Consider the following 20716-nt stretch of genomic DNA (forward strand, 5'->3'; position numbering starts at 1 on the left):
TCAATGGTAACAGACACCACAGATCTCAACCTAGACCCTGGCTATGGTAGAGCCACAGACCACAAAATTGCCCCTGGCAGCAGCTCAGTCCTGGACAACACTATAGCCCTTGGTAGCAGTGTAGATGATTCAGGTTATCACAGACCTGGTATCAGAAGGGCCCTGGACCCCAACATAGCCACAGGTGGAGGCCCAGAGGCCAGGCATCCTTGTGGTCTTTGGTGGCAACATGGGCCATGGACATCAACATTGACCCTGGCTGCAGTAGGACCATGTTAGTTACATTTTTATTGCCATGAAAGACCAAAAACAACTTATGAAAGAAAGCATTTAATTTGGGGCTCATGGTTACATGGAGTTATTCTATGAGCAACATTTTGGGAAGCATGGCAGCAGGCAGGCAGGCATGGAACTAGAGAAGTAGCTAAGAGCTTACATCTTGATGTACAAGCACAAGACACATACACACAGAGAAAGAGATAAGTAGGAATGGCATGGGCTTTTTAAACCTCAAATCCCATCCCCAGTAATATACTTCCTCCAATAAGGCTATATCCCCTAATCCTTCTCAAACAGTTCCACCAACTGGGACTAAATATTGAAATATATGAGCAGATGGGGGGGCAACATTCTAACTCAATCTAGCACAAATCATATATAATAATAACAAAGAAAAAGAGGCTGTGGTTTAAAGTGGGGTAGAGTACATCAGAGGGATTGGAGGGTAGAAAAGGAATGCAGAAACAATGTAATTATACTTTAATATAAAACTTAATAGCAATTTATTGAAACATGTAAAAATACAGGAAAATATATCACAAAGTAAAACAAGGAAGAAACATAAGGAAAGATAAAGGAATAAAATCAAGAATCTAAAAGAAATGCACTTAAAATGTGAAAAGTAATTTCTGACCATATTGAACTTTCTCTGAAACTTCTAGGTCTGGGTTATTTAGTAGTCACTTAAAAATGTTTAACTCAGAAGTGAGGTAGGTTTTACGATCTATAGGTGATAAAAAGCAACAAACTGAATGAAGTCATTTGGAAGGCTTAAGTATGAAAGCCTTGAGGAACAGTAATAATGTTATTATGAAACTCATTACTATTCATAAAAAATACCCCCTAAGGGAGACAGATAGATATCCCTAAGAAAGGGAAATAGGACAGTTATGGATGGATGAGGATATGGAAGAGAAGGATCAAATTGGGGTGGGGAGAGGAAAAGAGAGGGAATACAGAGAGAGACAGCTAAAATTAAGCACCATTTGAGGGCTAATATGGAAACCTAACATAGTAGAAACTTCTTAAAAATATATATGTTATGGTATATATTTTATATATTTATATACCATATATATGCAGGTCCCTGAATGGTGGCAGTGGGCAGCCATGAGACCACGGAGGGCCATGAAGGCAGCAGGTCCCAGGCAGGGAGCTTCATAGCGGTTGAGAGACAGAGACCTATTAGGCACACCGTGCAGAGAAAGTCGGTATTTATTTAGTGGGTTATGAAGGAAAAAGGGAAAGGGGGGAAGGGAAAAGGGAGATGAGCAGAAAGCGAGAGAGAGAGGCAGAGATAGAGAAAGAGAAACAGAGAGAGAGAGAGAGAGACAGAGAGAGAGAGACAGAGACAGAGAGGGATATATAGAGAAGGGGGGAAGGGGAGAGAAGTGGGAGACTGGAGAGAGGCAGAAAGGAAGGAACTCAGACTGGAAGCAGTAGGAAGATTCCCCTGCCTCAGCAGATGGGGGGAGTGGGTGGGGCTTGTCTCTTAATGGGACAAGACAGACCATTCCATTCTCATCTCTTTTTTATAATAAAAAGGTGGGAGGTTAGGCACAACAGGTTAAATAATTTGGGGGAGTGGATTCTCAAGACTTCTTTCTGCTTATTTGTGGGCATCGTCTTTGGGCGGAATCTGAGAAAGCTGGGTGTTGGTCACATCCTGGTGTAGCTGGTCTGTTTGTTCCTGTCTGGTGTTTGTGGTATGGAAATGTCTGGTGTCTGTTACACCTGTTTAAGGTATTGGCAGAACAGAGGACAAAGTGAAGTTTAGGAAAAAAATTAGAACCAGGGAATTGAGAGGGGTGTATCTGACCTGTTTAAGGAGAATCCTTCAATTTGGCTCCCTGGAACTCACAAGAATTCTTTGGGTTTGTGAAAATATAAGTTTTAGACATATATATTATATAAACAGTAGTATATTTATGTCATAATGGCTGTGGCAGATATTTTTGCATAATGAAAAGTCTCTTTAAGACTATGAAAGGCAGCATGAGAGAGAAATTCACCAAATGTTATGGTAAAAATAAAATGGTGCCATTCCCCAAGTGGCTGCAGTGGGCATCAGGCCACAAGACTATGATGGGCCACAAAGGCAGCCAGTCCCTGGCAGGGAGCCATGCAGCGGGTGAGAGACAGAGATGTGTCCTCAGCTGGCCCACCTTGGGCGGGAGGGAAGGTGGAAAGAGCCTGGCTGAGTCATGGCACAAAATTTTATGGTAAAAGGAAACCGGTACCATTCCCTGAGGGGCAGCGAGTCCCAGGCAGAGAGCTGCATGGCGGGTGACAGACAGAGAAGGATAGGCACATGCAATGTAAAGTGAGGTTGGATATTTATTTAGTGGGTTATGGAAGGGAACGGGAAAGGGGAGAAGGGGAGAAGGGGGAAGAGCAGAGAGAAGCAGAGCGAAAGAGAACTAGAGATAGAGAAGGGAGGAGGAGAGGGAAGGGGAGAAGGGCAAAGAAGGAAGAGAGGCAGAAGCTGCCTCTTCAGGAGAGAGATGGAAAGGAAGGACTAGCAGGCTGGAAGTGGAAAGAAGATCTGCTTGCTTTAGCAGACTGGGGAGGGAGTGGGCGGCGCTTGTTTCTTAAAGGGACAGGACAGACAATTACAATATACATATATGAAGGTGATCTAGAGGAAATTGCTAAATAATGGGGGAGAAAGCCCCATCTGGACATCTCTTGTCACTAAATGAAGCTTCCAATACTGGGAATGGTCTACATCAAATTGAACTGTTGGTCAAAGGGGGTCCCATAAGAATCCCCAAACAACCCAGGCTGTTGCCAAGACAATGGGTTGCTCTTCAAAAACTAATAGCAAGGGCTCACTACTAAAGACAATATTTACACAATTCATTGAAGACAGAGAAGATGACCTGGTGCCAACATAAAGCCTTCACCCCTACTGATTACTGATCATGGTTTGGGAAGGTAGTCTGCATGCTACAAAAAAAGAAAGGTAAATACCAACCTGCCTACAAACCATTCAATATACAGTGATATCCTGCCAGCAAGATATGCTAGGAAAATGGTGGCATAGACCTTGTAGGAGTAACCAAGCCGCATCTGATTTGACTTAAGGCCCACTCCAGGAGAAGGACCCATATTAGACACTGTTCAGATGACCAAGAACCTGAGACTAGACAACCCAGGGACCTAGGGCAAAATAAAATACTACTCTTCTACTGAAAGAACACAACAATACAATGACTCCTAAAGACATTCTGTTATACTCATAGATAAGTGCCCTCCTCAGACACCATCAGAAGGTTTAAGAGTCAGAGGGGATGGAGAACACTATGAAAACAAATCCCTCTAATAAAACACTTATGAACTCAAAGAGAAGAGACTGAGGCAGCACAGATCCTGCATGGGTCTGCATCAGGTCCTTTATGTAATGTATTATGGCTTCCTTTCAGAAGAGAAGAAAGAGTGTTAGAGCCAGAGGAGATGGGGGACAGCAAGGCAATAGGCCCTCTAAACCAACAGGATTGATGCACATATGAACTCACAGAGACTGAGGCAGCATGCACAGGGCCTACATGGGTCTGAATCAGATGGGGCCCTAGTGTTTATATGAGAAGTGGACATATGCCCCTATTTCTAACCGTGAAGCAATCGCCAATTGATAACCACTTGTAAATAAGAAATGAGTTTTCTCTAAAGGTATCTCACTAGAAACAATCTACTCTTAAGGGTAGGCTACATGCCCGGTAGTAGATGACCAGCAGAAAACAAACTCAATGACATCTTTGGAGATTTTATTTTTTATCTTATAATGTCATGTCAAGGCTTTTTTAAAGAAAAAAATCTTATTTTTTATCCTTTATTTTAATTATGTTTTTCCACTATCTTTTTACATCATAGGTCCTTTTGTGCATATATTATGGCTTCCAGTTTAGTGATTTTTATGGGATTCCTGTGTGTGCAAATGAGTGGGTCTCTGCATCTATATCCATTTCTTGTGTCTTTTCTTGGGCTCTTTTCTTTCTGTTTGTTTTTTCCTATTCCAATGAGCTAGTTTTTGTTTTATCTTTTTTATTATTATTCTTTAGAAGCCTGTTTGTTTTCTATTGAGAGACAGAAAGAGGGTAGACTGGTTGGGAGGGGTAGTAGTAGGAACTGGGAGGAGTAGAGGGAGGGGAAACCATACTAAGGATATATTATGTAAAAACTATATTTTAAATAGTAAGAATGTAATAATCTAGTTATAGCTCTCCTGAGAATATACCCAAAACAACCAAGTCAGTGTACCACAGAGACAGTTGCAGATCTGTATTTATTGTCATACTATTCACAGCAACTGAATTATAATACATGCCTAATCAATAGAGGAGTAGATAAAGAAATTCTCTCTCTCTCTCTCTCTCTCTCTCTCTCTCTCTCTCTCTCTCTTTCTCTCTCTCTCTCTCTCTCTCTCTCTCTCTCACACACACACACACACATACACACACATACATACATATACACATACACAATGCAACCTATACACTCACACATTAATATTTTTGATATCAATATGTAATGCAAAGTAAGTCATTACAAGTATTACATGTTTTAGTGAACATATGGTAAATAAGGAGAAAGAAGATATGAAACTGAGAGGGGGCTACTAGGGATGATAAAATAGAAAGGGAGAAGGGAGTATAGATAGGTAAGAATAATAGAAGGGATAAATATGATTAAAGCACATTATAAGCATGTATGGAACTATCAAAATAAGACCCCCTTACACTTAATGCATGCTAATAATAATTTTCATAAGGTATTACATGCATATTTTTTTTTAAAAAAGGTTAGCTCTAAAAATATTTAAAAAAAGGAAAATAGAGTCTAAACAAGTATACACAAGCAGAGAATTAATAAAAATTGACTGCTAGGAAGCCAACAGGTATGGAAAGGCTAAAGATAGAAGAAAATCTCCAGTTGAAACGATGAAATTCAGAGCAAAAGTGGCTTCAGAAAGGATATGCATTTAATAATGAAGATGATAGTGGTGATTACAATAACTAAAATGGTAATGACAACTAATCCTTACTGAATACTTAGTATGTGTTGAAAAGAATGTTAAGTGCTTTAAATTTTTTACAAAATTTAATCCATTTTCAACATAAATGGATAGACTGTATTGCTAATCTCATTTTACAGATGAAGATATGGAAACTTGGAGATTTTAACTTACATGCTCAACACCAAAAAGCTAATAATACATGTTTAGACTGCAGATTACAGTCTAGTTGATGTCACAGCCTTAACTCTGCACCACTATCAATAGGCTATCTCTGAATACAGTAACATCTACCAGCCTCTGCCTCCTGAGTTCTGCAATTAAAGATCTCTACCATCATGCCAAAAATGTTATTTCTAAAACTTATAGTTATTTAACTTTTTTGGTGAGTTGTAATTACTTTGAGAAAATATTGTAGTCCCATATAGTGGGTTGGAAGCCTGAGGCAAGAGGATTGTTCAAGTCTCGGCTACATTCTGAGTTCAAGTTCTAGGATAGAGCAAACTACGCTACAGCATAAGCCAGTATCTGTTTCTTTTCACAGACACACTTGTATATGTGTTATATTTTAAATACAACTTTTATTCATAAAAGTTTAATGAAGACTAAACTAGAATATTTTAAAATGACTATGTTTCCAGGGAAGATAAAGAAACACTCATCTAAGTCCCATGGTAAGTAGACATGATCTTCACTAAAATAGAATGGAAGACAATTAAGAAACTATTCAAAACCATCAAATAGAAGAACACTACACTGGAAAAGTCTAATATACTTACCCACAGGGCTCTTGAAAGTAGGTAGTGTCAGTGTGCCGATCTAGAGCTAGCTTGGTGTAGGCAGTGTCACCTCTGGAAAAATCTGAAGTGAAATACCACATCCTTCCATAGATGGTTTCTCTGACAAGTAAAATCAAGAAAAAACTATTAGCTATTTGTAATATTTAATTTTAATGTAATATTTAATTATATTTGTAATTTTATTCATCATTGTTTATTCTTAATATATATAATAATTGTTGTTACAGATTGCTATATATAGATGAAATTGACAGTTAAAGATGCCAATCTTTGAAATTATGTCACTAATTAATACTCTAAGAATATGAACTGAAAATCACTAAAATGCACATTCTGAAAGCTCAGGGATCACCGCCCTTTGTTTATCTAATTATTTTAATAGCCTCTTCATTCAAGGCAATCCCCTGGGTTTATTTTCTTTTTATAGAAATAATGATGTGGCTGCTTACAGCAAGTGAAAATTTTAATTAATTTATATAACAACTACTGTCTTTCATTAATATTCAGATTTTTCAACAACAGTCATTTTCTAAAATAGAAAATCTAATAATCAAGTGTGTGAGAGAGTTTTCATATTATTCATATGTCATAGAGGTGTTTGCTTTCATTTAATTATTTGAACACAGAGGAACAAGAAAAAGAGAAAATGGTATTTTTGTTACAATTATGAGACTTGCTATATTAAATTTCTCCTGCAGGATAATAGATTTGATTTTGCATTTATTTTCTCAGTAGGTTCAGATCTGAGGAAAAGATACTTTTTTGATTTGGGTTTTCAAGACGGATTTCTCTGTGCAGCCCTGGCTGTCCTGAATCTCATTCTGTAAACAATGCTGACTTGTAACTCAGAGATTCACCTCCCAGGTTCTGGGATTAAAGGACTGTGCCACAACACCTAGATTTGAGGAAAGGATACTTTAATCATTTAGCTTTCAGAGTTCCTTAAACCTAACAGCAAACAGGAAATGGTTTTCCTCTTGAAACAAAAGTTTCCAAACTTTCTCAGTTGTTTGCTTAGCAACAGTTTCTTTTATTTGAGAGCTCTGAAAATGTGTTTCAAACTAAATGGCTCACAAATGCTATTTATTATGTTCTACTACCACTGTCTTCATGACCTAGCATATTTTGGTACTTTGGGTAACACAATGAACTAGTCAGACATGAATTTTATTAAATAAAAAACAAATACTATTTGTAATGAAGTAAATTTATGTCACATTTAATGCTACAGAAGATAAATCTGTATGAGAAATGGAAATTAGTAATGAAAAGAACACTTTATTTAAGATAAATAAACCAGAAGCATATTGCTTACTGTCACAGCGATCCTGGAAAAGCCACTGATTGGATCTTAGAATCAGGTGCTTATCAGTGAGGAACAGACAAGAAAATATGATTAAAAGGGTTGCAGACCAAAATACAATATAGGTTGTGAATATGCTAAATGCAATATAATGTATCCAATGAAGTATTAACAGCCAATCTATGATTGAGAGTTAGGTATCTATAAAGATGAAAACTGGGTGATTTTTAGAATCTCTCTATTTTTAAAATACAGTACAAATTCAGGCCCCTTTTGAAAGCAGAATGCAGTACAGGGAGGAAGTCATGATGTAAAGGTGAGTGAGGGACAGGGGGAAAGAAAGGTAGGGAGAGATGGAGGGAGGGACAGAGAGATTATTTTGGGGAGGGTGGTGGTAGTACTGGAGACTGAACCTGGGCCTAGTACTTTTGAGGCAGATGCTTCATGAGCTAGATCTTTTTACATCTTTTAATTGGTGCTCATGTAGATATTAGTTATTGTGCATTTCAGAGAGTTAGTAAATTACCTGATTAAACTGATCCTTTCCGCCAACTTCTCTGTATGCTCTTGAGTGGGAGGGACATTTTCTACAAATGCAATTCCATATAGCAGAAGGTTCTGCAGAAACTTCTTCAGTTCATCGTTTGTTTCTAATAAACTCTGGAAATCTATAGCTGGAACTTGGGCTTGCTGATAGAGTTCAGCATTCCATAATATTCTAGGTTGGATTACCTTTAGTTTCTGCCCTTCATAGCTATTTTTCACCAGCCAATCCAGATCATATCTAGTCACATGACCATCTGGCCCTTTTTAGGAGGAAAAAAATGATTAAAATAAAATTTAGAAATATTGACAACAATTTACTACTTTAAAATGTTTATTCTTTTGTCAACATTTGTCTTACATTTTTAATTGTTTGATAATTTTATAGATGCACATATATTGATCAAATCCACCTCCTATTCTCTCCCCCTCCAACTGTTCTTGCCCATCACTTTCTACTCAAATCTTGATGTGCACTATTTTTAAACAACTGAGTCTACTTCATGAGTCTCTCCCTCATCCATGCTGGGAATTTTGACTGGCTTTATTATGTGCCAAAAGTCGCAAAAACTGTGTTTTGTGTGCAAAGGCCTTGTCATGTCCAGCAAATACTGCTCTTACAAAGTTCATCAAAGAGTACAAGTACCCCCTACACACACACACACACACACACACACACACACACACACACACACACACACACACACATTAATATATTCAGTTGGTTTTGGAGTTGGACAATGGCTCTGTACTTTTCTAAATCCAAGTATGTTGTTAAAAGGAACATGCCGAGTTTCTGTCTCACATCAGGAGCCATCTGGTATGGGACAGAAGAAAGCCTAGGAACAATTTTACTTTCTCCATGCCTATTTTGTCTATATCATATTCTTCATTGAATGTATGCTTATATGAATAATGTTTAAGCTTTTCGTGATGAACATAGATTTTCCTACAGATCCTTTTTCTGCAGTAATCTTTGAAGTTTCCAGGAAGAAGATGGGGCTCCACAGCAACAACTCTACCTAGTTGAGATGACATTGTGATGCAGACAGTGCTATTATAAGACTGCTTTTTTGGGTACCAGATTTGGAAATGGTACACCATCTCATGACATTCTGGCCAGAACTTCAAATAAGAACTTGGAAAAAGAAAACTCTATAGACTACTTGGAAATTATTTGCAACTATACTAGACAGTAATTTTGAAACTTAACCATCACTTTAATTTGCAGGATCCCTTTAAGAGAACATTGCCACCATGACAGCAGGAAGCAATTCTAGAAGACGACCCCCCCCCAAGAAAAGTTTATTTATAGAGTTGGAAACACTGTTTAGGGGTTGTTGATTATTACTTGTACTAGATAGAGGGTTAGGGTGAAAACTATATAGGGTTAAAAGGGGGGGGAGAGTAATAGTGGGTAATAGAATGAATACTTGTGAGCTATTATTTATGGATAATTTACAATGGTATAGTTTTTGTATATTAACACAAGTTCAAATTATATCTGTTACTTTTGTTTATATTTGTACACCTATGCAAAGTTATTTTGTCAGATTGTATATATGCATGTTTCTATCTCTGTTTAGGACATTTTGTATACTGATACAATTTTTAGGTGTTTGAGATGGCATGTCTCAGCAGGATTCTAGACATCCACACAAAGAGATAGGCTGTACAATAATAACTTTAAGAAACACCTCCATCTATGGAAATAAGTAAACTACAGGATACAACAATAGTGCTTGAGACACTTGGGCCATGTTATCAGAATGAATGACAGCAGATACCCAAAGACAGCACTGCTTGGAGGAATGCACAAGATAAGGTGAAGAGGAAGAACAAAACAAAAACAAAAACAAAACAAAACAAAACAAAACAAAATGTTGGATAGACAGCATAAAGAAAGACTGCTGAACCTTAGGAATGACAATAACACGAGCATTTAGGATAGGAACAACTAGAGAGCTACCATAAAAGGGCTGCCCATGCAAGCTTAAGCATTGCCGGGGCAGCCAGGCAGTGGTGGTGCGCACCTTTAATCCTAGCACTCCAGGAGGCAGAGGCAAGTAGACCTTGTGAGTTCAAGGCCAGCCTGGTTACAAGAGCCATTTCCAGGATAGGCTCCAAAGCTATGAAGAAACCCTGTCTCAAAAAACTAAAAAAAAAAAAATGCTGGGGCATAAATGATTATATATATACACACACATTTTAAAATGTGTATAAGTGTTTTGCCTGCATGTATACGAGTGTACTGTGTATGAGTTTCGTGCCCATAGACCAACCCCAGAACTCGGATTACAGATGAAAGGAAACTGGCCAAATTACATACTCGTCAAGAGCAGCAACTGCTCTTAATTACTGATCCATTTCTCCATGGCCTGTTCTTATATTTTTTTTTAAAAAAAATTTCTTTTATTTTTTGATTATAATATATCATTTCCTCCCTTCCCTTTCCTCACTCCAAACCCTTCGATACATGACCCACCCTCCATATTTATGGCTTTTTTTCACTGTTTTATATGTATATTTTCCTAAATACATAAATATAACATGTATAATCTATATGATGTTACTTTTATGTATGATTTCAGGGTTGACCATTTGGTATTGGAAGACAAGTTGAGGTATTCTTTCTCTGGTGTGGACTACATCTCCTCCAACTTCCAGCATTCCCTTGTTGCTTTAAGTTCTTTGTATAGGGTTGAGATCTTCTGGGCTTTTCCTCATCCATATTAACATGTCTACTGTTGTTGTCCTTGTTTAGTTCATGTGTAAGCAGTCATATATTGGTGAGACTTTAGGAGTGTGTTTGACATTCCTAAGAGACAGAATCTCACAACAAACTCCCTGCTACTCTAGCTTTTACTTATTAATATATTTTCTAAAACTTCTCATTGACTTTTATTGAGTTACCTAATTTCTCTATTTTTTCTGCCCCTGATTCTTTTGCTTCCTACATGATCCATTCTATTGGTGAGTCTTTCCATTGAGGGTTTTGTTTTTGTTTTTAACATTTTGAGTTTTTCCATTTCTACCAGAATTTCAGTTTGGCTTTTGTTCAGCAATTATTTTTGTTAAATTTTATTTTTATATCTTGGGTTGACTTCTGCATTTCATTTATGTTTTTGTTTTCATTCTTTTGGAGTACATTCATGTCTTTGAGTTGTTTGAACACAGTTGCAATTATTCTTTTAAGTTCTCTGCCTGGAAGTTTTTCCAGGTCATTTACATTTAGGTGCTATTATTATGTAATTAGCACTTTATGGAAGAGTCATACTGTCTTGTTATTTTTTTTCCTGTTCTGGGACTTGCACATCTTAAGTAGTATGTTGGTCAATGTTTTTCATGTTTTCCCTATGTCGTTCTTTTAAAACTTCTCCTTCTTTTAGCAGAGAAATTTACAAGGTCGAGATGCTCATTTTCCTCTGTGGGGCTTATAAAAGAAGTTCTGGAGTGGTGTAGGTAGGCTCAAGTAAACTAAGTCAGATATTCTTTCTGAAGAAGGCTATGTTGGTTGTATTCCTGAAACTGATGTGGGATTTCCCTCTGTATGCTGTGATTACTGTTAATGAATAAAGAATTGTTTTGGCCCTATAGCAAAGCCATAAGGGGATAGAGGTAGGTGGGGAAAACTAGACAGAATTCTGGGAGAAAGAAGGAGTCAGGGAATCGCCATGTAGCCCCACCAGAGACAGATGCCAGAACTTTTGCCGGTAAGCCATAGTCACATGGCCATATACAGTTTAATAGAAATGGGTTAAATTAATATATAAGAGTTAGACAAAAAGAAGCTAGAGCTAACAGTTCAGGCCAAGCAGTGTTTTAAATAATATAGTTTCTAAGTGATTATTTCTGGGTTAAGCAGTCAGGAACAAACAAGCAGCTCTCTCCTCTTCCCACACTGAAACAAAATTCTTAGGAGCTATAGGTCAGCACAGTGTAGCAGTTCATGGTCCTTGCCTTAAGTGTGGCTCCTGGATATATAGGTAGGCCTAAAGAAGGGTAGGCCCTAGTTCTTCTCTGTGCAAGAGGGACAATATGGGTGGGCCCAAGTAGGGAAAGCCTGGTCTTCTTCTTGCTACAGAGGATATGCAGGCTGGGATCCTGGAGCAAAAATCTTGGGAGCTATAGGCAGGCCTAGTACAGAAGGCACCTGAAGTATGGTTTACAGAAGGCATAGAGGGCTTTCAACAGGGGAAATGGTATGAATGAGGCCATTCAGGCTGGTACAGGCGGTTCCCAAGGAGGTATGGGTTAGTCTAAGCAAGGGAAGCAAGGTCTCTTTACTTTCTGCTGAGAATGTTGGTCCTTATGTGTGAAACCCAAGCACTCAGGAAGCTGGAGCAGTAGAATCACTAGTATGAGGCCAGGCTGATCTATATAGTAAATTTAAGGACAGTTGGGCTATATTACAAGATATTGTCTTAAAAATAAAGTGCAAAACAAATAAAGGCAAAACAAAGAGTGACAAAAGCAGCCATCCTTGAAATGTTTCCTAGTTAGAAATTATCCTGTCTGAAAATTAAGTATGATGTTAGCTGTAACAAAACTAAACAAAATCAAAAGGTTATTGAAATTGCTTCTAAAACAAGGGGGGAAATTCACTAAAAAAAACACACCCTAATTTGGAAAGAGCCAAACTATTTTTTTTTAATAAAATCATTATTCTTTAGAAAAAGACCTAAGAAATCCAACAAACTCCTGTATACTTACAAGTGAAGATGAGTGTGGATTCATTCAGGCGAATGGTCTTTGGCTTGATACATAAATCCACACTGGCAGTATCCAGGCTCCGTTGATGAGTCTTAGAATTATAGCACGATGCTGAGCGGCAGTGGTCTCGAAGCCAGACATAATCAAAGCGCATTACAGCATTAGCATATTGCAGCTCTAAGAGAAAGATCAGATTTAACAGAAATATTTATTTAGGAAAATTAAATACCAATAGTAAAAACATTCTTTTTAAAAGACTTTTTACTAACAATTAGAGTAACAAAGGGCAGTCCCTTGGCAGTTGTTAAAAATACTATACAATTTCTATAATACAAATGGTATGATTTTGATATACAAGGCACATAAGACTAGACAAGGCTTAGATGTACATTTAAATAGGAGAGAGTGCACAAGATGTATTTTGTACTATTCTAGCAATTGTATTATGTCAAAGAAATAAAAAAAATGGAATCAACAGAAAGTAAATGACTTACCTACACACCAGTTTACCTATTTAGTGAAAGTAAAATTTACAAAAGCAATAGAAACTCTATGTCTGGAAATGAAATGTAGAAAAGTAATATGAAGAAATCTATTAAATTATTCTAGAAGACTTGAAGGAAGCTAACACATAGAAATACCATGTTCACATATAGGAAATTTCAAAACTAGAAGAGATAAATTCACTTAGAAATCAATGCACAAATTTCATGTACCAATCTATATCTTAGAGAGTTTCATATATTTAAAAAAATTCTAAAACTCATTTTGAAAAATGATAAAGTTACTCTTTTGCAAGAGAGAATATGAAACACCAGCTTTAAAAGCACATTATAAAATTGTACTTTTACATATAATAGTACAGAATAGATCAAGAAAACAGAATGGCATTCCCAACTAGACCCATAAATACATGGAAATATGGCATATAAAAAAATGTGTCATTTTATAAAAGCACAAGAAAGATTGACTTCACTAAAAATGACAGTGAAAAAAATCATCTGGGAACAGGAAATTCTTATCATTAAGAAATCAACTTCTGATGGGTTAAAATATATAAAATGAAAACTTTAAATCTCTGAAGATAGAAATTGAAGAAGATACTAGCAAATGGAAAGACCCTCCCATGTTCATGTATTGGTAGACTCAATATTGTGAAAATGACCATTCTACCATAAACAAGTTATAGATTCAATACAATTCCAAACCAAACCCCACAACATTCTTTACAGAAATAAAAATAGAATCCTAAAATTCATATGGAACCAGAAAAAAATCCCAGATAGTCAAAGCTATCATGAGCAAAAACGAACAATGGGCTGTACCCTTTACCATTAATCATTAATTAAGAAAATGCTCCAGAGGCTTGCCTATAACTGTTAAGGAGACATTTTCTCAATTGAGGTTCCCTCCTTTCTGGTGACTCTAGCTATGTCAAGTTGACATAAAACTAGAAAGCACAGTTAGCTAAGTCCTCATTGCTTCCAACTCTCACTTCTCTTTTTCATCAGTGCTAACTACCTAAGGCACAGGTCTATAATCCTGGCACTCTGGAAGCTGAGATAAAAGGATCTTGAGTTTGAGGCCAACAGAGTTTACATAAGGAGAACTAGGTTAGCTTGTACTACATAATGAGACAATGTCTTAAAAATAATAGATGTATGGATAGATGACAGGCAGACAGACAGACAGACAGACAGACAGATAGAAAGACAGACAACAATGGAAGTCCTGCTATTTGCCATGACCTAGATTGTTCTGCAGGACATAATGCAGAATAAAATGCAGCATGAATAAGAAAAACCCAGAGACAGATATTAGGGTTTAACCAGAAGTTCAGAAGAGCAAAACAGCCAGCCATAGGATTTTACCTCTACCTCAGACAGAAAATGGGTGATCCTGCTTCAAAATATCCTCAGACTGAGATTCAGCTGATACCTGTCTCCTCCCATCTTATATTCCTCTCTGGTGCTGGGATTAAAGGAATGCAAAATCACCACCTAGCCTCTATTTGCTAACTATTGTGGCTTCTGGTATTAAAGGTGTGTGCCACCACTGCCTGGTTTATATGGCTGACTAGTGTGGCTGCTTTGCAGTGATCTTGAAACATGCTTTATTTATGAAAACACAAATAATATAGCACTATAGCTTCCTGTTTGTCTAAAATTAAAAAAGAAAGCTATGACTAATATAAGAAAAACTATATACAATGAGTACAATAAATATATACAATATATACAAGCAACAAATACAGCAGCAATGTCCAATCCATTTGTATTTGACAAATTCAGAGAAAATACTCCATATCTACACTTTTTTATGAGTCTAAAGTTTGCATTTAATTTCCTTTCTATCATAACTTGCTTTCTGAGTCTGGTAAACAAGGAAAACTATAACTATCTAGTCATCAACTTGCTCAGAGACCCAAGTGTAATAGAAGACTCCTATTTAATTTCTGGCCACCCAGACCTGAATTATCACACAGAAACTATATTAATTACAACACTGCTTGGCCGATTACGCAGGCATATTTCTAGTGAGCTCTATGTTATTAAAACATCTTAAATGCCATATTCTGCAGATCTCTAAAATGTTTGTAGACAACCTTTCTAAAATATATCTTTGAACTTGAAAACATACCTAATGTAACTACAAATATGATTTTAATAGATGATTAGCTACTAACCCGCATTTTCTTATCCTAAACAGATGGTAATAATAATTTTCAAGAACTAGAAATTTGCATTGCATTGTTAAGTGAGCTGTATAGGTACAATATCTTGAACAAAATTAGAAATGTATGTACAGTATGTTTTAACAAAATTAATCTCAAATTTGTATCAATATATATATATATATATATATATATATATATCCATTTCATTACTGTAGCTCTGTAATAGAGTTTGAAGTCAGGGATGGTAATGTCTCCGGAAGTTCCTTTATTGTATAAGATTGTTTTGGCTATCCTGGGTCTTTTGTTTTTCCATATAAAGTTGATTATTGTTCTCTCAAGGTCTGTGAAGAATTTTGGGGGATCTTGATGGGGATTGCATTGAATCTATAAATTGCCTTTGGTAGAATTGCCATTTTTACTATATTGATTCTACCCATCCAAGAGCATGGGAGATCCTTTCATTTTCTGGTGTCCTCTTCCATTTCTTTCTTCAAAGTCTTAAAGTCCTTGTCAAATAGATCTTTCACTTCCTTGGTTAGTGTTACCCCAAAAACTCTACCAAAAAACCCCTACAGCTGATAAATACCTTCAGTGATGTGGCAGGATATAAGATCAACTAAAAAAAAATCAGTAACCCTCCTATACACAAAGGATAGAGAAGCAGAGAGGGAAATCAAAGAAACTTCAACTCTCACAATAGCCAAAAATAGCATAAAGTATCTTGGGGTAACATGCTCTTGGATGGCAATTCTACTAAAAGCAATCTATAGATTCAATGCCATCCCCATCCAAATCCCATCAAAATTCTTCACAGATCTTGAGAAGACAATAATCAACTTGAAATCAGATTGGTATTGGCATAAACACAGAGATGTCGACCAATGGAATCGAATCGAAGACCTAGATATTAACCCACAAACCTATGAACACCTGAATTTCGACAAAGGAGCTAAAATTATACAATGGAAGAAAGAAATCAAAACCCTTCCATAACCATCAATTTGAGGAGATTCTCTTTTGGAAAGTTCTGTCTGATCAAATGAAAAGCATTTGTTAGTTTTATAGGTTAGTTTAGATTAAATAGCCATAGTGTTTAATGAACAATCATGTCTTTTAATTAAGAGATCTCACTCGTTCCTCTAAAATCTGTATCAGTTTTGATCGTATCCCTAGCTTTTGAGTTCCTGTGGAAAGAAAAGCAAAATGCCTTACCCAGCATAACACATGTTCTGGTTTCTATTCTGAGGTCAGTACATCTTTAAAGTATATTGGCTGATTAAATTCTGTTGCTCTTTTTTTTTTTAAATTATCCAATGTCTCTCTGAAGCTGTTGTTCCTTTCTCATTAGCATTTGGAAAATTCAAAGTTAATAAAGCATTATGCAACCTATTTCTGGGGGTCTTTATTATCCCTTTCTGTTTATTTAACGGATCCTTTAGAGTCTGATTTGATCTTTCTATAACTGCCTGCTCTGTAGGATTGTGTGTTATACCTGTAACATGCTTTATATTATAACAAGCAAAAAATGTTTCATTTTCTTAGAGATATATGCTGGGGTATTATCTGTATTTATTTGTTCATGTATAGTTGTGACAGCCACAACTTCTAGGAAATGTGTGAATACTTAATCATCCTTTTCCAAATTCAAAGCAGTTGCCTAATGAAAATCTAAATAGGTAACAATAGTGTGGTGTATATATTTTAGTTGTCCAAATCTACAAATGGAACACATCCATCTGTCAGATGTCATTCCTTTGAGTACCTTTTGGGTTACTTCCTGCAGGTAGTGATATTCGGTTGTAAAAGAACAAGTAGTACATTTCCTTATAATTTCCTTGGCTTGTTGCAATGTTACAGAAAATTCTCTTTTTAAACTTTTGCCATTGACAAGATGGTTCTTTAAAATGAAATTCTGAGGCATTCAGCACATTTACAATCAATCATTGACTGATTTCTGTATTAACTTGTGCTAAAGGACCTGGCAGACATATATGGATCAGATGTGTTTTTATATATATGGGATGAGTCCTATTCTTGATTTTATTTTGTAACTGAATAAATAATATTCAATTATGTATCATCTGGTATAAATTAAGTGATTTTAATATGCAAAACAATTCTTTCTGCATACTGTAAATCAGTAACTATGTTGAGAGGTTCTTTAAAATCCCTTAGTACCATGAGAATAGCATATAAGTCTGACTTTTGGACAGAATGACAAGGGCTTTGATCCAATTTACTTAAATTTTCTGATTTGTAACCTGCATTTCCTGACTTATTTGAATCTGTATAGAATATAGATGCTCCAGTTATTAGTGTGTCCTATACAATACGAGGAATGATTCAGTTAGCTCTTTTTATAAGTTGAATTCTCTTGAGTTTGGGATAGTTGTTGCTTATCTCTCCCAAAATTACTTCAAGTTGATGTGAGATTCCCATCTATATGCTATGAATATGTTTTATTACCATTGGTTATTAAAGAAGATGTTTTGTCCAATGATTTAGTAGAGTAAAGCCTAGTGGGAAATCCGAACAAAGATATAGAGAGAAAGGAGGCACAGTCAAAAGACGCCATGTAGTTGCCAAAGGAGAAAGACACCAGCTGCTAGTCAGAACCTTACCAGTATGCCACACCCTCATGGTGATTAGAGATTAATAGAAATGAGTTAATTTAAGATGTAAGTGGTACCTAGAAATATGCATAAACTATTGGTCAAACAGCATTGTAATTAATATAGTTTCTGTGTGATCATTTGCATGCAGATGGCTGGGAAACAAATGACTAGTCTCTGTTTACAAAATTGCACACGAACATGAGGCAACTACATCTACATAAAACCTGAGAGAGTTTGAGAAGGAGTTCTAAACACAAAAGAACAGATTTAATCATGACTTCTTGGTAGCTGTATTTTTTTTTCAGATTTGATCTGTTTGCTAGAAGCAAGTAGAGGCAAGATTACGTTAAGAGAAGGCTTCTTGACTCAGTGGTAGCAGCAAAAACTGCATAGTTCATTTAAGAAGGCTTCTTGGTTCATGCTAGTTGTTGTTCATGAACAGCTCTGGGTCTTTCAGGAGGCCGAGCACTTGAATGAGGTTTGTGGGCAAAGTGTCACAAGTTACTTAGTTGGCAGCATGGGCCAACTACTTCCCAGAGTTGATGTGATGGGCATGGCTCCTATCTGGCAGTCCCAGAGCTGGTGGTGAACTACCTCTGCCATGTTAGAGGGCCAAGAGAGGCAGAGTCAGCATCCAGTGTTGTCTTGGCCACACTGTTTACCATTTTAAAATGCTTCCAGTCAGAAAATAATTAGAGATACACAATAAAGACAGATTCAGACAGAAAAATAACCTCTGAACAGGTCACAGTGTGTTTAAAAAATTTACATAGGCTTGGGAGAGAGGTGATGAAAAGTTTAGACAGTTATAAAAAGAAATAGTTTGAAAAAAATAAAACGAAGTCTTTAAAGAGACAGAATACAGACAGATTAAAGGAATAAAGAAAAAGAAGCCACATAAAGATGCAAAATACACAGAGAGTCTGGATCATGCATACTCTTCTTTCAATTTTTTGACTATAAATGAGATAAGCACAAAAAGACATTTCATTATATGGGTTGCTAAGCTAAACCAACATATTTATTTTAAATGTATCTTGACTTCAAAGTTTGGGTCTAAAAATATGCTGCTTTGGGAAAGAGGTTCTGCTTTTGTTTCCACAGAGGATAGAAATCTGTGGATTCCTTATTGGCTAATATGGTTTGATCAAACAAGACCCCCTGAAGCAATGGCCCATATGATCCAATATCCATGAAAGCTTCAGGATTGCTGGATAAGATGGACCTACCACACAGGATACCCCATGTAAGACCTGATTAACAGTACCCCCAATCAACAGGAAACAGTCTAGAGAACAACACGCAAATTCCCTAAATAATTGTCTATAAATGTTTGTTTACATTTAAATGGGATATGCTATAAATATGAATACTTTGCATTAGTATGGATCTTGGTTTATTGGTACAGATTTAAGATCAATTTTGTTATATGTATATTTATGCTCTTGTTTAACCTATTGTGTTCGTGCACCTCATTAAAAATGTAATGTATAATTAAGAAATACAGGCTAATAGTCATCTATAATAGTCAAACTTGTAGTAATGTTAGTTATGTTTTCTAGATGCACAGAGATATATTTCAGACAGATAGGTATTCTTCAAACCATTCAAAGACTTATAAAACATGCATTAAAAATGTATCTTAGAACTTTTCATGAAAATGAGACACATCTGCTGCAAGCAGCACAATCTACTTCAAGAGGATGATGGGCATCAAAGAGGCTCCTTATGGAGTTTGTTAGCAATTTGGGCAAGAAACTGCTCTTGCCTGGACTGCTTGATGGTATGCTGAAAGAATTGGACATATAGGACCCATGGAGCAATGACTGCTGAACTTACCCTAAAGGTGAGACAATCCTTCAGGGTACCTGCTCCATAAAAGAGTCTGCCAGACATTCTGCAGGATACAGAAGAAAGTGACTGGAAAACTGCCAATAGAGGCAAAACAGTCTTTGAAATTTCCTGCTTCATGGAAAAGTCTTCTGGATACTATGGCCCTCTAGGCTGAAGATGAATACCACAATGTTATGGAAGAACTTTGGGTGACTGTTCAGGCAGCAAGGTATTTCTGTCAACTCTAGAGTTTTGGAAGTTGCTTATAATGCACTTCCTTTTAACTTAGGTAATATTATATCCTTCTTGGGACTTTTATAGAGTTGAAGAATGGATAGTTATAATTATAATTTTCCTTAATTATGATAAAAGGTAAAATAGACATAAATATTGTAACTGTAATTCTTCCTTAATACCTGTTTTGTTATATGCAATTTGACTATGTTAAAGTTAAAACCCTCATTTCTATTTAGACAGAAAGGGGAAATGATATGGGATTCCCCTCTGTATGCAATGAATATGTTTTATTATCATTAGTTATCAGAGAAGTTGTTTCAGCCAATGGCTTAGAAGAATAAAGCCAAGCGGGAAATCTGAACAGAGCTATATAAAGTAAATGAAGTTAAGGAGACGCCATGAAGCTGCCAAAGAGAAAGACACCAGCTGCCAGTCAGAACATTACCAGTAAGTCACAGCCTCATGGTGATTCACAGATTAATAGAAATGGATTAATTTAAGATGTAAGAGTTAGCTAGAAATATGCCTAAGCTATTGGCCAAACAGTGTGATAAATAATATAGATTCTGTGTGATTATTCATGTCTGGGCAGCCAGGAAACAAATGAGCAGTCTCCATCTACAACAGGCTCTTTGCCAGGGTTCACTTTCTGTCCATAACTTGACAATTTCATCAGTATTAAAAGGTCCAATAGTTACTGCT

The 20716-nt window shown here is 36.4% G+C and overlaps 1 protein-coding gene across 3 annotated transcripts in view; it reads right to left on the reverse strand.

The window, feature by feature from the left end:
* Tmlhe (trimethyllysine hydroxylase, epsilon) overlaps positions 1–20716 on the reverse strand; it is a 99363-nt gene that overhangs the window by 20171 nt on the left and 58476 nt on the right. For all 3 annotated transcript variants that reach the window (XM_041636649.1, XM_041636647.1, XM_041636648.1), the window contains 3 exons: positions 12653–12829; positions 7923–8202; positions 6073–6192 (listed from right to left, as the gene is read on the reverse strand). In XM_041636649.1, coding sequence (XP_041492583.1) covers positions 6073–6192; positions 7923–8202; positions 12653–12829 — 577 coding nt within the window. The remainder of the gene's footprint in view (positions 1–6072; positions 6193–7922; positions 8203–12652; positions 12830–20716) is intronic.

Source organism: Microtus oregoni, unplaced genomic scaffold (genome assembly GCF_018167655.1).
Source record: "Microtus oregoni isolate MIOR12 unplaced genomic scaffold, Mior012 000050F_000, whole genome shotgun sequence".
NCBI lineage: Eukaryota > Metazoa > Chordata > Mammalia > Rodentia > Cricetidae > Microtus > Microtus oregoni.